This window comes from Lytechinus pictus, chromosome 8 (genome assembly GCF_037042905.1).
Source record: "Lytechinus pictus isolate F3 Inbred chromosome 8, Lp3.0, whole genome shotgun sequence".
Classification (NCBI taxonomy): Eukaryota; Metazoa; Echinodermata; class Echinoidea; order Temnopleuroida; family Toxopneustidae; genus Lytechinus; species Lytechinus pictus.
In genome coordinates, this window is record NC_087252.1 from 36,627,950 (window position 1) to 36,649,476 (window position 21,527).

The 21,527-nt window shown below is 36.7% G+C and overlaps 1 protein-coding gene across 1 annotated transcript; it reads right to left on the reverse strand.

Moving 5' to 3' along the window:
* Positions 1-985: 985 nt before the first annotated feature.
* LOC135154931 (uncharacterized) lies at positions 986-21,315 on the reverse strand. The gene is made up of 14 exons (XM_064103173.1): positions 20,868-21,315; positions 18,874-19,092; positions 18,000-18,188; positions 15,628-15,810; positions 14,309-14,458; positions 13,259-13,405; positions 12,153-12,425; positions 10,519-10,659; positions 9,389-9,574; positions 8,419-8,595; positions 7,847-8,023; positions 7,334-7,396; positions 4,790-4,868; positions 986-4,351 (listed from the first exon to the last, which is right to left on the reverse strand). Exons 1-14 carry the CDS (start codon positions 20,929-20,931, stop codon positions 3,136-3,138), a joined length of 3,264 nt encoding a protein of 1,087 aa, XP_063959243.1. The 5' UTR covers positions 20,932-21,315; the 3' UTR covers positions 986-3,135.
* Between the last annotated feature and the right edge of the window lie 212 nt (positions 21,316-21,527).

Here is a 21,527-nt window from a genome sequence, read left to right on the forward strand (position 1 = left end):
TAAAATGCTAGGATTCATAAATTTCAAAATCTGTTGTGTTTGAACAATTGGTTTCTCTTCATATGTTTTCCAACATGTGATTATAGAGGCTTATCAGCATATGATCTGGGGGTGTTTCACAAAGATTTAAGTATGACTTAAGTCGCACTTAAATGCCTACGCGTACATGATATGGAACGCACGATCTTATTGATAGACACGCAGTAGTGCGCGTCCTCATGACACGATCTGACCAATGCGGTCAAGCCTTTCATACCGTACGCAACTTGGTATTTAAGTGCGACTCTAAGTCATACTTAAATCTTTGTGAAAAACCCCCCTGGTCTCACTTCCTTACATCGAAAGAAGGAATGTGATACAACGATTCAGAAACTAAGAAAACACCTTTGCAGATCTTGTTGTTAATTTACGTAAAATGTATACGGACCAACAGATATGCAAATATTAGCCTGCCCTTTGAACAGTTAACCACCGTGTAATTGCTACTATTAAAACCAATTTGTAAAGATATAAACGTTAAATCCAGTGTTATGAGAACAACGATCACTGACCATTGACGGAGAGTGCACAATGGTAATCTGTGTATTGGTTGGTATGGAGGGGGTGGGTGGGGGTGGGGGTGTCACGTTTGCTTACTTCACTCTAAAGATATTGGGTTAAAGTGCTACATGATGGTAATTATATGTCCAACCAACACTGGGCATTTCTTTTGGGTAATTTTCATTCCTCCAGTGTGATGAAAATTTGGCCCATTCTAAATTATTAGTTATTTTTTAACCTTACTGGACAATATACTTCCCGCATTGGGTAAAATACTGCCCCAATAGGTTGGGAAAAAAAATTACCCTCGTGGTGGTTGAACAATTTACACAATATTTGTTACACTGTACATTCACAACTTTGATTTGTTTCCTAATGAAAGCAACATGGAAATACTTATCACCAATATTTTATTTTTTCATTTGTTTTATATTTTATTCCAGATATATATTCCATTTATTTTATTCGACGCAATTTTCGCGTTCAATATAATGTTTCAACTTAACGTTATGACAATTATATACAATGATAATCTACAATTAATGAATGAAACAAAATATAAATCCGAATCATTTCGAAGCATGCATTTTGCGCAACAACAATGTTTCATGGCATGTTCAATGATGCGCCAAAACCAACCATGCAAGAGGAACAATATCATTGTATTAAATTATCACGGAATTACTTTTAAGAACAAATGAATTGGTTATGCCTTGGTACGAGGAGTCAAAATACAAGTTAAAAGCCTAGATATACGGCAATCACCTTTAATAGACAGAATATCACCCGTTTCCTGAAGTAAATGAAACTCAGAAGTTGAGAATCAATATACAGTGCGTCCCAGAAAAAACGAAACCGAGATTTGGCGATGATTTATCATAACTTAATCATAAATAAAATATACAAATGACCTACCCATTTAAAGCTTAGAATCTCCTCTTTCATCTGATATTACTTAGATTATTTCTCATTCACGCATGAGTGAGCAAAAACAATTTGAAGAAAGGATACCAAAAACTCATTTGGCGGGGGGTATCTGAATTTCAAAAAGAAAATCACATGCCTAAAAAGTTCAATATTTGCTCTTTTATTTGATACCTTAATCACAGAAAATGGTCAAGTAGTAAAAAAGCTATGCTCCCTCGAAACAATGCTTGTATTTCCATAATTTCATTAAATAAACGTGTTTTCTCCGTTTTCCCACAGAAGCTATCGCATGGTTAACAACAGACATGGCTGGTCGTCAAGTTGAGTGAGTTTCAACGCTTGCCTGTAAAACCTCTTATTTCAAATAGCCAGAACTTTGTTATTTCTTGACTATTTTCTGTAATTGAGGTATCAAATTAAAGAGCAGATACTGAACTTTTTAAAAATTTGGTTTTCTTTTTTAAACCCAGATACAGCCCGCCAAGTGACATTTTGGTATCCCCTATTCAAATTGTTTTTACTCACTCATGCGTGAATGAGAAATAATCTAAGTAATTTCAGATGAAAGAGAAGATTCTAAGCTTTACAATGGTAGGTCATTTGTCTATTGTAATTGTGATTAAGTTATGATAAATCATCAATAAATCTCGGTTTCGTTTTTTGTGGGACGCACTGTATACGACCCACAAACATCGACCTGGCAAATATGTACATGCTATATGGTTGCCCAATGTATACATGTTAATATGGGTACGATATATATGTTGATGGAACAGACTTTTAGATCACCTACAATAATAAAAATAATAATTTTGCTTATTTTTCCTAATAATTGTAAAAAAAAGCGAGCACGAACAGACGCAATAAATTTTTGTTTTGCGTAAGCGAACTTTAGAGCAAGATTATCGTTTCGAACAGTCTGCATGCCTTTGTGTCAAAATAATAATACGCGCAATCATTATTGATACATGGACACATGGCTGGGAAGAGGAATTGAAATGCAAGTACAATGAAAGTCGGATTCAACTCATTTTTTTTCTTTTGGAAAATATCACAACCAGAATCTAGCATCAATAGGAAGATTACAATTATCATGGAATACAATAAATGACTTAAAAACGCTTCCATGTTATTTTCCCCTATATTGTAAACCTGTGGAAATATAAAGCTCTTGAGGTTACTTAGGCTTATCATTCCAAGCTGCATGAATCACTGAACATCATGCCTGTTTTTTTGCAAATCAAATCAGATAAAAAAAAATAAAAATTCCATTGCCAATTTGTTCTTCAAAACATATCAGAATCTGTTTATGTTGGGGTAACTCCAATAGGAATTCGGCAAAGCAGCATTCCGCTGCATGAACGCCATGCTGGCATATAACCAATTACATAATTATGAAACTATTTACGTCTTGGTTTATCAGTCGCATGGCCTGGCTGACCGTTATAGACGACAGAATCCAGTCATACACATGATAAACGATGGCCCACCGACGTATTCCCATTTCCTTGCATATAGCAGAACAATTACATTATATCTAGGAAAGTGTTCGTAAAAGCAAACTTCCCCACTACCGTGTACATAATTGTATTGATGCCGACTTTCCCATCAGCTTTCCCCAAAAATATGGACAATTAAAATGTATAACATTGGGAATGCTCTTTTTGTTTAACTGGGAGGTTCCAACGTAAAGTATGGTAGTGATTCAATATCTTCAAATTTCCCGTCGACATTTTCTCGACTGTTATCGTCCTTTTTTGTCTGTAGGGACATCCCCGCAAGAGGGACACCTTGTCTAATGTTTGAGACCCCCTGTGCTGTTATTGGGTCAGTATCATCAGAATGGTTCAGGCAGAAATAATATGGATTCGGGTGATCCGCTGACTCAGATGATGCACTAGCTTTCCTTTGGATTTTCCCATTGGCTTGGTGGATCGGGCCTTCGGCCATTACCGAAGGTTGGTAAAGATCGTTGAACAATAAGTTAGCATCATCAACCTTATCATATGTTGACATTCTTTCTTCCCCATTTTGTTTGAGAGCGTTCGGTGTAGGTGTATTTGCTATGTGAGTTTTACATGACCAATTACACTCAACAAAATCGCTTCCGGATGGGCGATAAAGGTCATTGAAAATCATGTTTTTGTCATCCACTTCGTTGTATGTTGTATCAGTGTTGGTGGTTGCCATTGCATCAGCCTCTGATGAATTGCTTTTGGGAGCAGCATTTATTCTTGGACGAGGAGATAGTTGCCTTGTAGATAGGTCAACGTCCTTGTTAGAGTTGATTTCCGTGTAATCAAGTTCCTCATACTCGTTCTCCCCCAGACTACCTTGTTTGCGTAGGACACCCATGTCGATTGATGGCCTTGGGGTTTCCAGGGTTTCATACACATTACTGTTCGTGTCTACAGAGCTACGGTGTGATTCCAAAGCAGATCGAAGTCGGTCAAACTCACCGACATCCCTTCCATCCACATCCCCCGAAGACAGATCATTCCCACTCCCTTGGTTGCCATCCCTGCCATGTGACAAACTCGTGTAAGGTAGCTGGTGGGTACTCCGTAACGAAGCATAACCTTCGTCATCTACAGGTACAAGAAGCGTAGTACTGTTCGCGGTATTCGAGCGCCCTCTCGGGCCGGTTGATCCGGTATCTGCTCTCGGACGTCCTGTAACACCTTCTCCAAGTGCCATGTATCTTGATTCGTGTGTTTCAATGGTTTCCATGCTACCCACGCTTAGACCAGTGTATGCATCGTTGCCAATGCCGATCGAGACCTCTGTATTCGGGTTAAAAGCCACCTTATACTCATTGCCAATGGAGTCATAGACGGGCGCATCAAAGGTTGGTGTCTTAGACGAGTTCCGCACATGTCTCCTCCTATAACCATTTAAAAAGATAAACAAAGATAATTTTTACCAGTACTTTCATGAAAGAAAAGATATCGATGCTATCTGATACATACATTGCAATTTCGTAATACTGCAACTTTTATCCAACTGATAATCGTCATTTATGCCTTACCGTTTGTTCTGCAACACTTATACATTTCGGTCTTAAACCCTATCAAATTCTCCCAATTTATGCATTGACCGTCTTGCATATGCTGACCTGAAAATGAGACATTATTTCCATTACAAAATCCACATGTTGATGATAATAATGGACATTTTATACAGCGCTTTGCAAAAAGTTTCAAGTGCTGTTATGCGAAAAGAAATAGAAAATTACATAAGAATAATTATAAACGATCTTACCTGTTAAATATATTCTAATTAACAATAATACAAAATACATAAGTATTTAATGCAATCTTACCTCCAAATAAGTATAGATATGACAACGGCAATCACGATGATGAACGCAGTAACACCTATTCCGATGGGCATCATCATATCTATAAATTAAAGAAAACAAGAAAAAAAAAATCAGTTTTAGTTAGGACAATTCTACTCAAACTATTATACAGTGCGTCCCAGAAAAAACGAAACCGAGATTTAGCGATGATCTATCATAACTTAATCACAAATAAAATAGACAAATGACCTACCAATGTAAAGCTTAGAATCTCTTCTTTCATCTGATATTACTTAGATTATTCCTTATTCACGCATGAGTGAGCAAAAACGATTTTAAGAAAGGATACAAAAAACTCATTTGGCGGGGGGTATCTGAATTTCAAAAAGAAAATCACAAGTCTTAAAAGTTCAATATCTGGTCTTTAATTTGATACCTCAATTACAGAAAATGGTCAAGAAATAACAAAGTTCTGGTTATTTGAAATAAGGCTTGAATTTCCATAATTTCATTAAATAAACTGTTTTCATCAGTTTCCGCACAGAAGCTATCGCATGGTTAACAAAAGACTCAATGCATGGCTGATCGTCAACAAAACGGAGTGCCGAGTGAGTTTGAACGCTAGCCTGTAAAACCTCTTCATTTTATGAAATTATTGAAATTCAAGCCTTTGTTATTTCTTGACCATTTTCTGTAATTGAGGTATCAAATTAAAGAGCAGATATTGAACTTTTGAAAAATGTGGTTTTCCTTTTGAAAGCCAGATACAACCCGCCAAATGACTTTTTGGTATCCCCTCTTCAAATTGTTTTTGCTCCCTCATGCGTGAAGGAGAAATAATCTAAGTAATACCAAATGAAAGAGGAGATTCTAAGCTTTACATTGGTAGGTCATTTAGCTATTTTATTTGTGATTAAGTTATGATAAATCATCGCTAAATCTCGGTTTCGTTTTTTCTGGGACGCACTGTATATAACCTTTCCTGGGAAATTAATGACAATGATAAGAAGCTTCGTCTCTGTATTTATCAGGTATTCTAAGAAAAAAACATGATCAACTTAAAATACCAAGCATATTTAGCAATGTCACGTCTGTAACATCTTTTTAGCTATGCACTATGCGAGTTTCTAGTCTGAAATGTGAAAAGTTGCAGTTATAATGATGCTTAATCAATAATCTATTTCTTTAGTAAAAAAACGAACTTGTCACAACAAAGAACCATGAGCTTGTTTGGAAAATAAAGGTTTTTCATTGGAAATGACACTCTGCAGGGAGGATGAAGTATGTTTACATCTAAAGAAAGGAACTGTTTGTCAAATTTCACTAAATGCGAGATTTCAAATGCGACAAAGAGGGGTTTCATACGCTCTCATTTTGCGTCATTTGAATGCTTAATTGCATTGCCGAAATCCCCAATTGTAATGACGTTAGAATCATCTTCCGTTTTTAAACGGCTCAAGAGGATTCGAGAATTCTGCGCCTTTACGTTTCGCACCGACAAGAAGAGATGTGGCTGCTTTTTGGTACCGCGTCAATCACGCGTGCATTGCTAAAATTTGCCAACAGAGCAGAATATTTTTTTTCCGCGGAAGTGGTTGAAATGTCATCATGAACTTCGCCCCAAGAATTACGCTTTAGAGGTCAGAGCATTCACACGGCTGTTTCGCCCCGTCATTCCTGAATATTGTCACTAGAAAACACCTCGATACCATAAATTAAATTGCGCGCTGTTTTGCATTTCACACGTCAAACTGCGTCATTCGAACGATCACTCGAGTTACAGACGCTCTCGAATGATCATTCGAATGACTCCAAATGCGAGTGTGTGAATAGCCTCATAGATACGCAAGCATGATCTGAACGGTATGATCGGAATACGAGCCGCATTCTTAAAGGTCAAGTCCACCTCAGAAAAATGTTGATTTGAATCAATAGAGAAAAATCAGACAAGCACAATGCTGAAAATGTCATCAAAATCGGATGTAAACTAAGAAAGTTATGACATTTCAAAGTTTCGCTTATTTTTCACAAAATAGTTATATGAACGAGTCAGTTACATCCAATTGCGAGAGTCGATGATGTCACTCACTCACTATTTATTTTGTTTTGTATTGTTTGAATGATACAATATTTCAATTTTTACGAATTTGACAATTAGGACCTCCTTGCCTGAACCACAAAAATGTTAAAATAATGGAATTCCACATGGTCAAGGAGGAATGAAACTTCATTTCGCATGACAATGACGAGAAAATCAAAATATTTCATATTTCATATCATAAAATACAAAAGAAATAGTGAGTAAGTGATGTCATCAGTTCCTCATTTGCATACCGACCGAGATGCGCATATAACTTTTTTTGTGAAATGAAGCGAAACTTTATAATGTCATAACTTTCTTATTTTAAATTCGATTTTGATGAAATTTTCAGCGTTATGCTTGTTTGATTTTTCTCTTTTTATTCAAATCAAGTTTTTTTTGGGGGTGGACTTGTCCTTTAATATGAAAAAAAAATGACGAGCTGGATGGATTTTTAACAGAGAATGGTTGGCAATGTAGCTTACCCATTTCACGGACAGCAGAGTAAACAGGTGGGTGTGCCGTACTGGCCAGCGACCATGTATTCCCTGGAATGTAAAGTGACAATAAAAGTGGTCAAATGTCCATATTAAGCATTTTCGTCAAAATCAAAGATGATTAAGTGCAAACAGAGCATTGACAATACTATTTTGATAAGTGTTTAATGTCCAAATTTGGTTCTTGATTTAACGTAATGGATAATGCCAATGTAAAATCCATTTGATTGTTACTAATACGATTTCTTGTTGATTGCCATACGCGATTATTTTTTTCCTGGGGAGTTGGGGCGCCCAAATTTCCTTGAAAATACGCTTTCGCATTGAAATTGAAGGATTTCGTGCAGACTTTGCTATATTGTGTTGATATTTTCATTAAAAATGCGGGTTTTCAAACTTTATGGGAGTGACCCCTCCCCCCCCCCCCTCCTGTGTATTGCCAGGTAATGTATTATGCCCGATTTCGCAAACGAGTGAGGGGGCACAAATTGGGGGAAGTACCTTCAGTTGAGACTACAGGGAGCACTGTCGTCGACTGGACGCGAAGCTGTGATTGATTTGTTGGATAAGACGTAGATGGTAATAGCGAAACGGTGGTCAGTCGACTCGTACGTATATCAGGGGCTTGTGTGGTTGCAGTTGTGGTAGGTGTGGTAGTTGTTGGAGGCACTGTAACTTCTGGAAAGAAAGCAGAAAAAATAGAAAATGTCTGTGATTTATGATATCAAGCCTGGCTATCAGCATTCCTGACATATAAAATGATACACTTTTTTGTGTGCGTACTGTGGTTAGAGGATATTGACCTGTAATAACATCTTATTTGTAAATATATTCATGCATATAGGCCTGTATATGATTTTATACTTGCAATTACTTATACACCTATATTATTTGTTAATATCACTTAAGCTAATCCAATCCCAAGGAGACATGTAGGGCAGTTTGATTAATTTTCCATATTATTACCCGTCCCCCATATTTTTTACAACCTTATGGTTGTAAAACCTCTTGTATTTGCACTTCGAGCATTCATTAGCAATTAAGGGTTCATGTATTTTGAATTTTTGGCATACCATTGCACTGAAAATCCGGCCGACTCCATGTTGAATTTGCTTGACAGTGTGATAAAGGGTTTCCTGAAGGGAGTAATCCCTGGTTGCATGTATAAAGAGTAGTTCCTCGGAAAGAATGTGAACGGATCACCTGCATTGCGTTGTGCACAGTATGGGGATTATCCCCACAAGATATTGCTGCAGTTTGGGGAAGAGACACATACAGATTTATTAAGTGATGAAGGTGCATGATGTGAGAATAAGATAGACTCCGTGGAAGGCGGGGGGGGGGGGGTTGAGGGGGCAGAGGGGGAGGGTATTGTATTGTATTGTATTTATTTTCCATTCATAAAAACATGCAAAATACAAACAAAATACATCAGATATAATTACAAAATAAAATGAATACATATGAATGGCTGGATTGCCCATTCAGAGTGGTAATTTTTACCACTCTGTTCTGCCTAGGGGTCCAGAACATAATAAAATAGATCAGATTGTATTATAAATAGGGTGTATAGGGTGCATGGAAGCACAGGGACAACACTTGTATGTCTTGGGGCTGTTTATTTATTCAAATGCACATTTTGTAACATAATTTGTTACACATTCTGCGATACATTTGCTTACGCATGACTATGTTTAAATTTGAATACACTCTCCTTTATTAAAAGGCACATGCATGCAGTGCACATGTTGACCATGATTATCACTGCAACGCATTTCCTTTCGCGAAGAGTTTGATACAAAGTACTTTTCAGGAACCAAAAAAAAATGACTTGATTAGTACGGTGTTCAGTAGCTGAAATTACTTTGTTTAAGGTCCGACAACGACAAGCGTAGAAAGGATTTTTATACAGCTAAAATGTGTAATTGGTTGGATTGATAGCAATATAGAAATATGATCACTCTCAAATCTCAAATGGATTTGCCTAGTTCTGTGTTTTACAGACCAGGATCGACCTTAGAACTTGAATCTGCACGTTCTCACCTATGCATGATGGTTTGGCGTTATCCCATTCCCCGTTTGGCTGGCAGATGATCTCAGTGTTTCCGTGTAGTTTGTATCCAGGATCGCAGGAGAATTGCATGACAGCGCCATCCATGTAGGTAGACCTGTCCCCCGGGCTTCTACTTCCATTTGTTGGAGCTCCAGGATCTCCACAAGCGGCGATTCCTGTGTAAGGAAAACAGGATAGAAAAGGGCAGGAGAAATGTCAATCTACAACTTGATGATGAAATCCGAATGAAAAAGATGGATACCGTTTCACATGTTTAAGGTGATACAGCGTGATCATGGTATCATACCATGGTAAATAATAACAAAATGAATAAATAAGACAAGAAAAGGAGTATCAGGGCAGAGGTTTCACAGTAAGTCATTTATACTGAGAGAAAAAAAATATTCGGAGCTCATATGGCTACTTTAGATAAATGTACCGGTAGTGTCATTATAATATTTCTTTTTATTAAAAGGCCTTTTATATCATTATTGTTATTTTTATTATCACTATCATTATTATCATCGTTGAATGGTCCTGAAAAGGACCGCCCAGATTCGATGTTTCGAGAAGTAGACGACACGAGGATACTTGTAAGATATCGAGTTTGGGCATTCCTTTTCAATACAATCACATGCCCTCCAAAGGATACGTGGTGCAAGGTGAAACCTCTACACTGTGCATTTCTTTTTCAAACAAGTAGTAGCAGTTTTATTTTTTAAAATAATACTGATAACAATGATAATAGTAATAATAACACTACTAATAATAGAAATGGTAATAATATTAATAATAATAATATAAGATTTGTATAGCGCACGTATCCACCTTGCTAGGTGCTCAAGGCGCTCCTATATTACCCCGGCTAAGCCAGTCTACCGATTCTGGTGCGCACAGCTTTTTGAGGAATTGCTTCCTTTCCGGTACCCATTTACCTCACCTGGGTCGAGTGCAGCACAGTGTGGATACATTTCTTGCTAAAGGAAAACACGCCATGGCTAGGATTCGAATCGGTGAGATTATCTTTCACCGGCCCATGCATAATATAACATTTTAGTATTATTATTCTTATTTCAAGATAAGCCAGGATGGAACTTTATGTTGTGATCTAATAACATACCAATTTGGCACATAGCTAGTCGTTCTAAATTGCAATTCTCGTCATTCCAGTCGTGTTCCATGTCACTGTTAACCTCAACGCACTTATGTAAAGGGTCGTTCGGCTGATTACTGTCCCATGACATGAAAGTGGCCCGTGTATCTGGTAAAGGAAAAATAATAATAATAATAAGAACAAAATACTAGAAGATGTTTGGTAAAATCGCTTTTTTTCGAGATATTCATACATTTCTTAAACCTAATAATATGGGGGATGATTTATCAGCCCTCTCCTCTATATTTGTCGCGATAAATCCGCCGTGCATTTCTTTTTTTTTACCGCTCGGTGACTTTTACTTAAAAGTCTCAGGTAACTTTTGAGACCAAAATTACGACCCCCGGGTACGTCGTTCCGAAATTACGCAATATTTCGTAAGTGCATGCAGACCAAAAATTGCTCAAAAACGTGAATTCGTGTACAAATCTAATGCAAATAGTGATTTAAGCCAAAATTCATACATGTATCATTATTCCTTTTTACTGATCGAAATCAATTAATGTCATCTTGTTTATGGTTGAAATGAAGTCCCCGACAATATCCGTTAAAAATAAAATGAAAAAAAAAATAAAAAAGCATGGAAATACAAAGGAAATAAAAAAACAGTAATATACATTCGAAAATAAATGTTATTTTGACTTTTTATGTACATTTAATCAGATTCCTATAAAGAGTCTGCGAACCAAAACTTATCATTTAGGGTCAATATTTGGTAATTATCGTAAATATCTTTGACTCAGATTTTGATTTTATTTGTATGATATGTTGATTTTCGTTATTATGTTTTCAATAGGTCATTGATGAAAAACAGTTTTATGCTGATCTTTTGTACCTGAATAAAAATGCTGTAATAAATGAATAAATGACAATAAATGAATAGAGCGAACTTTTGGTTTAAATCATAAATTAACGTCATTAATTAGCAATAAGATATTTTCGCAGTATTTGATTTTATAGTTTTGTAGATTATGCAGTTATTAACGCACGTGCCAATTTTCGTGGTGTTCGCGCAATCGTCGGCAGAGATCATACATTGTAAACAATTAAGTATTAATTTAGCAATTACAGTGCATTCAATATACATGCACTGCCAGTGCTAGTTAGCACTTCATTTTTACAGTGTAAGGGGAGGGTGGCTGAATCAGCTCCCCTCCCCCCCCCCCCCCGTCTTCTTAAGCGTCGAAATAGCCCAGTCTATTTTGGGTTATTGTGGAATGATTTAGCGGTCATGCGTAATGGTGTACATATACATGTAGCATAATTATGAGAGAAATTAACGCAATCATACCATGAGGTGGTACAGTGTAAAAAATGAAGTGTTAATTTAGCACTTACAGTGCAGTCACTATAGAAGCACTGTAAGCATTAGAAAATGCTAAATTAGCACTTAATTTTTTTACAGTGTAAGCAAAGTGTCATAAAGGAGGGAAAAAAATCAATAATTCATGTTACCGAAATCATAATAACATATCACTTTTAATTGATAGTGTTAAACAATGCTGTCAGTTTCTGGGATCTATTAAACATACATGTATAAACATTTGGCCCGAGTCTACACAAAAAAGCTAAACTGACATATTGTTACCTAAATTACTTACTATCCATCCAAAACCATGCTCTGTCTGTCGCAGATACATCATCGTACCCTCCTATCCACCAGTCACCTACATCTCCCACTACGTTCGCCGCTTCGTTGGCCAAAACGTCTTGCAGGCTCTCATCAGTGACTTTTACCAAGGAGCCTCCTTCTGAGCTACAAGAAGTCTTCGCATCAGACCAAGTCGCTTTAGAATTACTAAACCAGTAGCATTTCCGACGTTCATCGAGTAAACGAGCAGCATGCTCAGGACTTCTCCCGGTACAACTCCCATCTAAAATGCAATACGCTGACTGTTAGTGACTTGATACGATTTATTACTTCTGTTTATGTAACAAAGTATGCTTAATTATCATTAAAACAAAATCAACTTACATTTTGGATTAAGATTAATTTTTTGAAATGTCATCATAACTTCGAAAGACATATCATAGAACTATTTCATTATATGTGGTCATGAGCTTATTGATAATAATACAGAGCGCAGATACTATAATTGCATATACGCTTCTGCGGTTGGTACTCTGTGTAGCCGAGCCCCCAAAGAGGCGCTAAAGTATTCAATAAATAAATCCAACCGGGCACCCATTCACCTCAACTTGGTCGAGATGAACGCAATATTGGAATTTTCTTTCTGAAGGAAAACACACCGTGGCAGAGATTCGAAACCATGTCCCTCTGACTGGAAGAGAGAGTTTTAACCACTTCACCACGAAGCGTAGCAACGCCTCCAACAATAAACTTATAGCCAATCATCTTGTTGGAGTTTCATGTCACATAATTTAGATCAAACTTCATTTAGGCCAACACAATTTGACAATGATGTGAGTATTTTTATTTTCAAATGGTATGATGACTGTCAACACACTAATCAACAGCTTAGTATACTCATGCTACAATAATTCTGCACCAAGTATCAAACCAGTTCCTTTTCCTCTTTAAAAAAATTCAACTTTCTCTACACAAATGTAGTACGAATTTCAATTGATGACAAGTGAAATTATCCCTTTAACTCAAAAGTTATACTTTTGGACTACCCAATAGCACATAGCCAACGAGAGGCACCACTCTCAGTGTTAGTCAGTTCGCTTCCCCCTTCAAACTTACCGTATTGACAGATGAAACGACGACTACTGCCACACGGAGCATCTACCCACTGATAGCTGGTAGACGAACTCAACGAAATACAATTGGTTCCAGAACTCTCACTAGGATGATTATCGGCCCAGAATAAGCGAAAGATGTTCGTATCACCTAAATTGAACGAAGTAAATTCATATTAGTGTTGCTTCTTACAACAGGCATCAGATAAAAAATGTGAAGGAAAAAATATCAACAAAATATAGACCCTATTGGCATGATTTGGTTAACCTGGAAAGGATCTACGATCTTAACCTGGATAGGATCTACTTGATTTATTTGCTTCGACCTTTCTGCATCCGTGTTGAAATGTAGTATAGGAGTCCCCCTCTCCTCTTATCAGTGTTTATTATTGTATTAAACACATCGGTGGATGTCCAGGATCTCTTCGAATGTCCGAATTCTTGATAAGTTAAGAGCAAAAGATCTCAAATTTATCCTGACTGGTGTTCTATACCCGCTTTTGATTTATTTAAATTTAGTAATTCATTCATTCATATTTCATTTTTTGTATAAATGTATATAAATGAATATAGCAGCATTACGGCTGAATTGCGTATAATTTACAATATAAATTTTGATTGATACACTAGCTAGTTGTATTTAAGAACATTGAAATATGACAACAATAGATAAATCTGATCTAGATTCAATTAATATTGATGCTGAAATGAAAAAAATAATAATTTCAAAATAAAGATTTCATAAAATTATTTAATCTGGTTGTTTTGGAGATGTATTATGTCTAATAGGCATATGGTATAATAGATGTCATCTTTCATATCATTCATGTACTTCATGCAAACTAATTATTAATCTCTACTGCAGTCATACTTATCGCTGACCTCCATGAATTAAGACATTTTCGGTATAAGTATATGGATAAGGAAACATACATGGGGGACTCTATTTGATTTATATTCATTTATTTGGAGGATGGGCAACCAACTTTATTTTCTACTCATCACCTTTTCAACATTTTTTTTGTTTCTACTGTTTTAACCGAACAATACCCACCGGTAGCATCATTAGACCATTTCCAATTTCGACCTTCTTTGACCCCTATCCAGAAGTAGCTTGATAAATCCATCCCTACCGTCTTTGGCAGATTGAGAAGTCGTCGAACGTCCTCCTGCATTGTCGGCGTTTTTATCATTGCCAGCTCACCTGTATCAGGTTAATTAACATTATATTAGTTTGGATTGGAATGCGCTTTATTTTCATTGGTCAACGGATCATCGGGATTTTATGGATTTCGCATGGATTCGAGAGTATCCAACTGTAAATAAAGAAAAGTCTTGAGTTTCGCATGTCTTTCTCGTTGGTTATTAAGTATTTCATACACGATAGGCATTGTTTCTGGTACAGTTCCAATACAGGAATGCCTGGGGACACTCTTGAATAACTATTCCCTGTAAGAAATGATAGGTAGATTATGTTATTCTATATGCCTTTTCTGTTAGTTTCTTTGCGTATCTATTCATTTATTTAATTAAATATTTTTTTTTACAATAGATATCAAGTTACAGTGTACATGTATTTCAGCGTAATCTCACCTTAATAGACACATTAATGTGGTACATCATTACCAGTTAAATGATTGAAAGGGTAGGTTTACAAAATTTAGGGGAGGGGCATGTTTATTATCACGTGCAGAGTCACAACTGCTTTGTCCTTATAGTAAGCATTTTATTAATGCTGGATAAAACATTAGCAGACCATCCCCGAACTCGGGAACATCAAGAATGGGTTTGCACAGGACTGAACGGGAAGATGCTCATCGCTGGTCTGCACATTGTCCTTGCTATAAAAATTATAAAACACAGGAGTATTTGCCATCTTAGGTCATTATAGTCCGGATTATTTTAGCGCTGACCTTGGGAGAACCAGGCTTTGTAAGAGCGCTGTAGGGAAATTACATGAAAGGATCTACCGAAACCACAACCGCGAGGTAAGTGGTTTATTTTCAATTCGTTTAATGCCAATTCGTCCAATTGACAACTCGTCTACTACCACTTGGTCTATCTTCAGTTCGTCTACTATTCCCATGCCTAATTGCCAAATCGTCCACTTACCATTTCGTCTAATAACCATTTGGTTATATTGCCATTTAGTCCATGTACCACTTGATCTAATTGGACTAAGGTTTTAATTGTATATGAAATGGATATTAGATCAACTGATAAAGAGACGAAATAGTCATAGACGAAAAGGTGATTGAACGGAGCGATGATTAGACCAAGTGGTTGTTAGACGAAACGTTGATGGGCGGGATGGTATTACACGAAATCAAGGTAGACCATGCGGTGTGTGGGCAATATACTGAGAGTAGTTACCTTGGAAAGTACCGCCTCGATCTCGACAAGTGGTCTTGGCTTCATTCCATGTCATGATATTTTCTGACCGCCAATCATTTACCAAGTGTTGTCCTATGATGCAGCTGTGAGATGCCATGACCATGGAATTTTCAGCACCTATAAATTCTCCTAGTGTTCCTGCATCACACACCGTAGCTGAAACTATCAGAGAAATCACACATTTGAATGACATTCTAATATATCGTTGCCTAACCGCAGAAAGGCCATAATCGACATTAAAAAAAAAGTGGTTGTGTTATTGCTTACATGAAAAAGGCATGTCATGAACTTTCTTCTGGTACAATTCTCGAATCTAAAAGTGACGTCATTATGACATAATAGCAAAAAACATTTCCACGTGCTTTCTCTGGGAACAAGACACTTATGTGCTTAAGGCCCCCTCACACCTGACCGAATGTAGGCGGACGAAGGGTGACTACTGGGGAAAAAATGCACGTGGACTCAACGAATTTAAATAAAATTTCCGTCAAATCATGCGATCAGTAATTGTTGTCAAATTTTATCAACGAACGGTAAGCGAAGGATAAATATGACATGCGAAGGATATCGATTTTCGGTTCACCTCTTTGAGTAAATTGCAGCCGAAGGCGAACGAATGGTTGGTATAACCCAATAAGACGAACGATCAGTGAGCAATGGTTCGATATAACGTGCGATTAGAAACGAAGACGAGGGAATAGATCGGGCGTTCTTGTACGTTTGTGTCATCGTGTTGCTTCGTTATTGGGTTCTTTCGAGATCGGCCCACTTTGGCAAAAGCGCGATGAGGGAGTATGCGCGACTATAACGCACGAACGATAAACGAACGATTACCGCAGACTAAAGAAGAGATGCGAATTCAAACAGATGACCAACGATTTTTCAATTCGTCGGGAATTCTTAAACATTCAAAATTTCCGCGTGAATTTGAATAATCGCAGCTGTTAGCTCGGAAGGTGTATGAACCCAAACACGAAGGGTAAATGTGATTTACTATCAGTTACCATTGAAAACGATTTTTTTTTTTATGCATTTCGCCAGCCATCGCAAGGCATATTTCAGGCAATTCAGTATTGGCCCCCTCACACCTAACCGAATTGCCAGAAATATGCCTTGCGATGGCTGGCGAAATGCATTTTTTTTTCATTTCAATGGTAACTGATAGTAAATCCTATTTACCCTTCGTGTTTGGGTTCGTACACCTTCTGAGCTAACAGCTGCGATTATTCAAATACGCGCGGAAATTTGAACATGTTTAAACATTCCCGACGAATTGAAAAATCGTTGGTCATCTGTTTGAATTCGCATCTCTTCTTTAGTCTGCCGTAATCGTTCGTTTATCGTTCGTGCGTTATTGCCGCGCATAGTCCCTCATCGCGCTTTTGCCAAAGTGGACCGATCTCGAAAGAACCCTTGACGAAGCAACACGATGACACATACGTACAAGAACGCCCGATCTATTCCCTCGTCTTCGTTTCTAATCGCACGCCATATCAAACCATTGCTCACTCTTCGTTTGTCTTATTGGGTTATATCAACCCTTCGCTCGCCTTCGGCTGCAATTGACAATAGTTACTGATCGCAAGATAAGACGGAAATTTTATTTGAATTCGTTGAATTCGCGTGCCTTTCGTGCATTTTTCCCATTTGTCACCCTTCGTCCGCCTACATTCGGTCAGGTGTGAGGGGGCCTTTACGTGCATTGACCGATTTTCGCTAGCGGTCTCTCAGGTCACTGGATCAGTGGATTGCGTATTTTTGTTACCGGGAAAAGGACGCAAGGTATTATTTCTAAAGATTAGAAAGTGTTTTGAGTTTTTTAAATAAGATACATATATATCAATGAAAGCAACATCTTGCTTTGTCAGAAAGTATGAGAATTAAGACAGAAAATAATACATAAGCGCAAAAATAAGGTCAAAACTTGATTTGCTTTTTCTCAAAAATGTACGTTTCACGCGATAAGGAGACGATATATGAGGTCATTTGCAAGATTCATTTACTCATTCTCAAATATTGTTTTTCTTTAATAAAAAGGGATGAGGACGATTAGTGCTGGCTCTCACTCTTTTTATAGAGTGAAAACATGACATTGACGAAAATAGTTCCCTCTATTTCTACTAGCTGTTCTTTTTTAAGCTATTACCGTTACCAATCATACTCCAGTAATTAGAAAAAAATAATACTGCCTATTATAACTTAAACTCCTGCAACTTCCCCTCCTCTTGCTACTACTATAACTTATACTAGACTACTACTATTACTACTTAGTATTGTTTTTTTTTTGCTTTGAAGTCTATAAACCAACTTCATGCTCGGATAAACTTCCCATTTAATTCAAGCTCTCTTACTTTTACATGTCGGAGCCGCATTCTTCCAAGAATGGTCATTCCCGCACGTATTCTGAGTACTCCCCATACGCTGGTATCCAGTCTTGCATGAGTACTGAACGGTATCACCAGGTCTGTATCGGGCCACACCCGCCGGGTTCACCTCACCATATGCAGGAACGGGAGGGTCGGGACAGGTTGATATCGATTCTAATGGAATATAAAACATACCATAATGCATTTTGACATCATTCAGGCTTTTGGGTACACCAATAAAGACAAAAACAGAGGTAAATTGGTATTTTTTTAGAGAAGGAAATCTTCCTTTGTAATTGATTTGAATCGATTTCTATGATGTATAGAGGTAGCCAAAGGCTGATCGATTTTAGTTTAAATTTGATTTATCTATCTTCATTTATTACATTTTTCAATTTATGTACTTCTTTTCACTCATCTTAATTTATTAATTAACTCTTCAATACCGATGTCTTTGTATATTCCGTTCTCTGTTTCATTATTTTCATGTTTTGGGATTGTTTAAGATTCTTTTCTTGAAATATATTTCCACGTTTTATCGTATAGGGCTTTAAGTAATCTGGGGAAAGTGCAGTGTATGAATGAAGATAATATAAAGTAATGATAATGATTATAATAATAATAAACAACGATTATAATTTTAAGAATAGGTCAAATAGCAATATTATTGATAATAATGATAATACTAATGTATTATATTGATAAAGTGATAAAGACAACAAATAATCATATTTTACTATACTAATGATAAAATGTATGGAAGTTACAATAAATCACATAATCAACTTGTCGACCCCCCCCCACCCCTCTCTCCCTCTCACACAGACACAAACACACACACACTCACTATATTATTTACCTGCGCAGTAAGGTGTTGGCTCTCCAGTCCATTGGCTATCCGCACCGCAGATCCACACTATGACGTCAGAAGGTCCCTCCATGACATAGTTCTCTTCACACCCCCATACCAGGTAAGTTCCAATAGGAAACGCAGACGTTTCTGTAGCTGTAGAAGCACTCTCAAAAGTACAATGTGGACACGTCCAATCCGGAGTGCTGCACTCTGCACGCGCATATACTGTGTTATATGAAAAGATACAAAAATATACATATACTTTTTTTTTCAGATGACATCATTATCATTCGTCTTTTGTCGGGGAAATGTGTGTGTGTGTGTGTGTGTGGGGGGGGGGGGTACTTCGTGTACCAAAGTATAGAGTATGATAAATAAACATATACTACTACCTGCAACTACTACTACGAATAATAATGACTTATGTTTTTTTTTTTTTTTTTCTTGTTTTGCTTCCTTTATTATGATTGCCCTTTTTATTTATTTATTTATTTTTTTTTTTTTTTTGGGGGGGGGGGTGGTATATTGAATGTCGAAAAAAAAAGCCACGCAAGAGATACAAATGGTATCGTAGGGGTAATGTGTGTAATGTCATACTATTTGTCCCCGTACGCTCCTCGTGCTATGCGTTTTAGTTGTATGATTATTGCATTACAAAAAAAAAAAAAAAAAAATCCGTTGTTCAGTTGTTAATCAACACACTCAAAGGCAGGAATAGATTTCCGTATCCAAAAATGAATCATTTATTTATTTAAAAAAACGCTTGTGTTAACTCAAAGTTCCTCTTCAAAATCACAGGTTTTTTTTTTTAACAAACAGCAAACGTCATAAAACAAATGCATTATAACAAAAGTATTTTGATAGGTTTGCTTGAACATTTGTTTTTTAAAGTACCCATACAAATAAAAAGAAAAAAATAAGATGAACAAAATGTCCGTGATGATATGGGAACCATGAATACAACGATAAATACAAACACGTTAAGAGAAAGTAATCGCAGTAAGTGATTTCACATAACTTACGTTTCAGTGTCACGATTTGGGTTATTCTTTCCGGTTTCGCGCGATTGATAATGTCCCTGAACGGTATTACTCATCTCCGTAGATTAATATTGCTACGTGAAATGATCAATATTGATTTCCTAAATATTTACATAATGGCGACAAGCCTGGTCACTAGACCGATACATTGATCATATTGCGTGAATAAAATTTCAAAGCTAGTAATAGCCCCCCCCCCCTTCTGTCTTTATCTCGCTTCTCTGGGCCAATAAGGTCAATAAAAATGTATCTTATTTTAAGAAAATTACCATCTCATAAACACAATAAAGCTTTATGCATGATATATATAATTTTAACTGCTGCCGTCCTAAATGATTTATTTGTGGTTATCGCTGATTCGAAGAATGACATTCTAATAAACTGAAACCTAAAGTTCATTAGTCAGTATGTTACAATATCACTAGTTTGGGCATTATTGTAGAAATGAAAATTAATATCCTGAATTTTAACGGGAATTTTAAGTACATTTTCAACGTCTTATCAAGCCAGTAATCATCCATCGTGAGACCAAAGGAAATCACTCTATCCCTCCCGCATCCACCATAAAGGCTGATCTGCGCCACAACAAAATTATTTTTGTACACTGAAAATCAGAATGTCGCTGAAATACCATCAACAGGATCAATGTAAAAACTTTAAAAAATAAAAATAAAAAAGTAAATTGAAATTGCATGTGTATATCACAGTTTGAAATTAAAGAATCGATGACGTCACATTATTTCTTTTTTCCTTTTCGATATGATATCAATACGAAAATCGTCTAATCATCCTTTTCTAATGCAGCTCGCGTTTTTTTACTCAAACTTAAATTTACAAAGGCGTCACTACCGTAACGTTAAATAATTTGATAAAGAGATTTTTGTGAAAATATGAAAAAAGGCAAAACTTAGGGAGTGTAACTTAACAAAGATATATGTATCATTTTCTTATCGATCTTACCAGTCATACATGAAGCGACTATGTACAATACGAGTGACATCAAGGTGGTCATGACGACGAACATCCGATTTCCAGGTTAAGAGATGAGATACAATCCCACCTCTGATTGAATATTTGAAGCCCTGTCGAATTGTCTGACAATGATGCTGTATAGGTAACCCCGTTATCGCTTAGCAAACAGAAAAACTTTTCAAATCGAAAACAATACACTTTTTCAAACAAATTCCTGTCCAAATTCATTGTTTGCTATTCCAACGCGATTATCATAAGAAGTCCCAGAGATATATGTGTTTTTAAATAAATTGATGTTCAAAATACTGCGATCCTTCTTCTGGATGTTAGATTTCAGACTAACCAATTTTTTCGTATTGTTCCCATCGACTTCTAAGCAACATTTCTAAAAGCAACTGAACATGTCCATTTATAACAATATTGCGTTATGAATAGTAAATGTGGTTGAAAGAGTATGTATATGAACAACTTGCGGAAATTACTGAAACATGGAACCAAGGCCCACCAAAAACCATGGCAACTGAAAAATATAAAATTGTGGTCATCATCAGGATGACAGAAAAAAATTCTGTATCGCGCACGCGATTTGTTTAATGAAGGTTTTAGCGAAGGTCGGATGAGTTTGATTAATCAAACGGCTTTTTTTCA

Bases quoted from the DNA above. Each gene is read 5' to 3' on its own strand.
- LOC135154931 (XM_064103173.1), bottom strand. From the start codon at position 20,931: ATGTTCGTCGTCATGACCACCTTGATGTCACTCGTATTGTACATAGTC. The intron at 18,189-18,873 runs GTAAATAATATA...ATATTCCATTAG, and splicing joins GCCAACACCTTACTGCGCAG to AATCGATATCAACCTGTCCC. The intron at 14,459-15,627 runs GTAACTACTCTC...AACCTGATACAG, and splicing joins TCGAGGCGGTACTTTCCAAG to GTGAGCTGGCAATGATAAAA.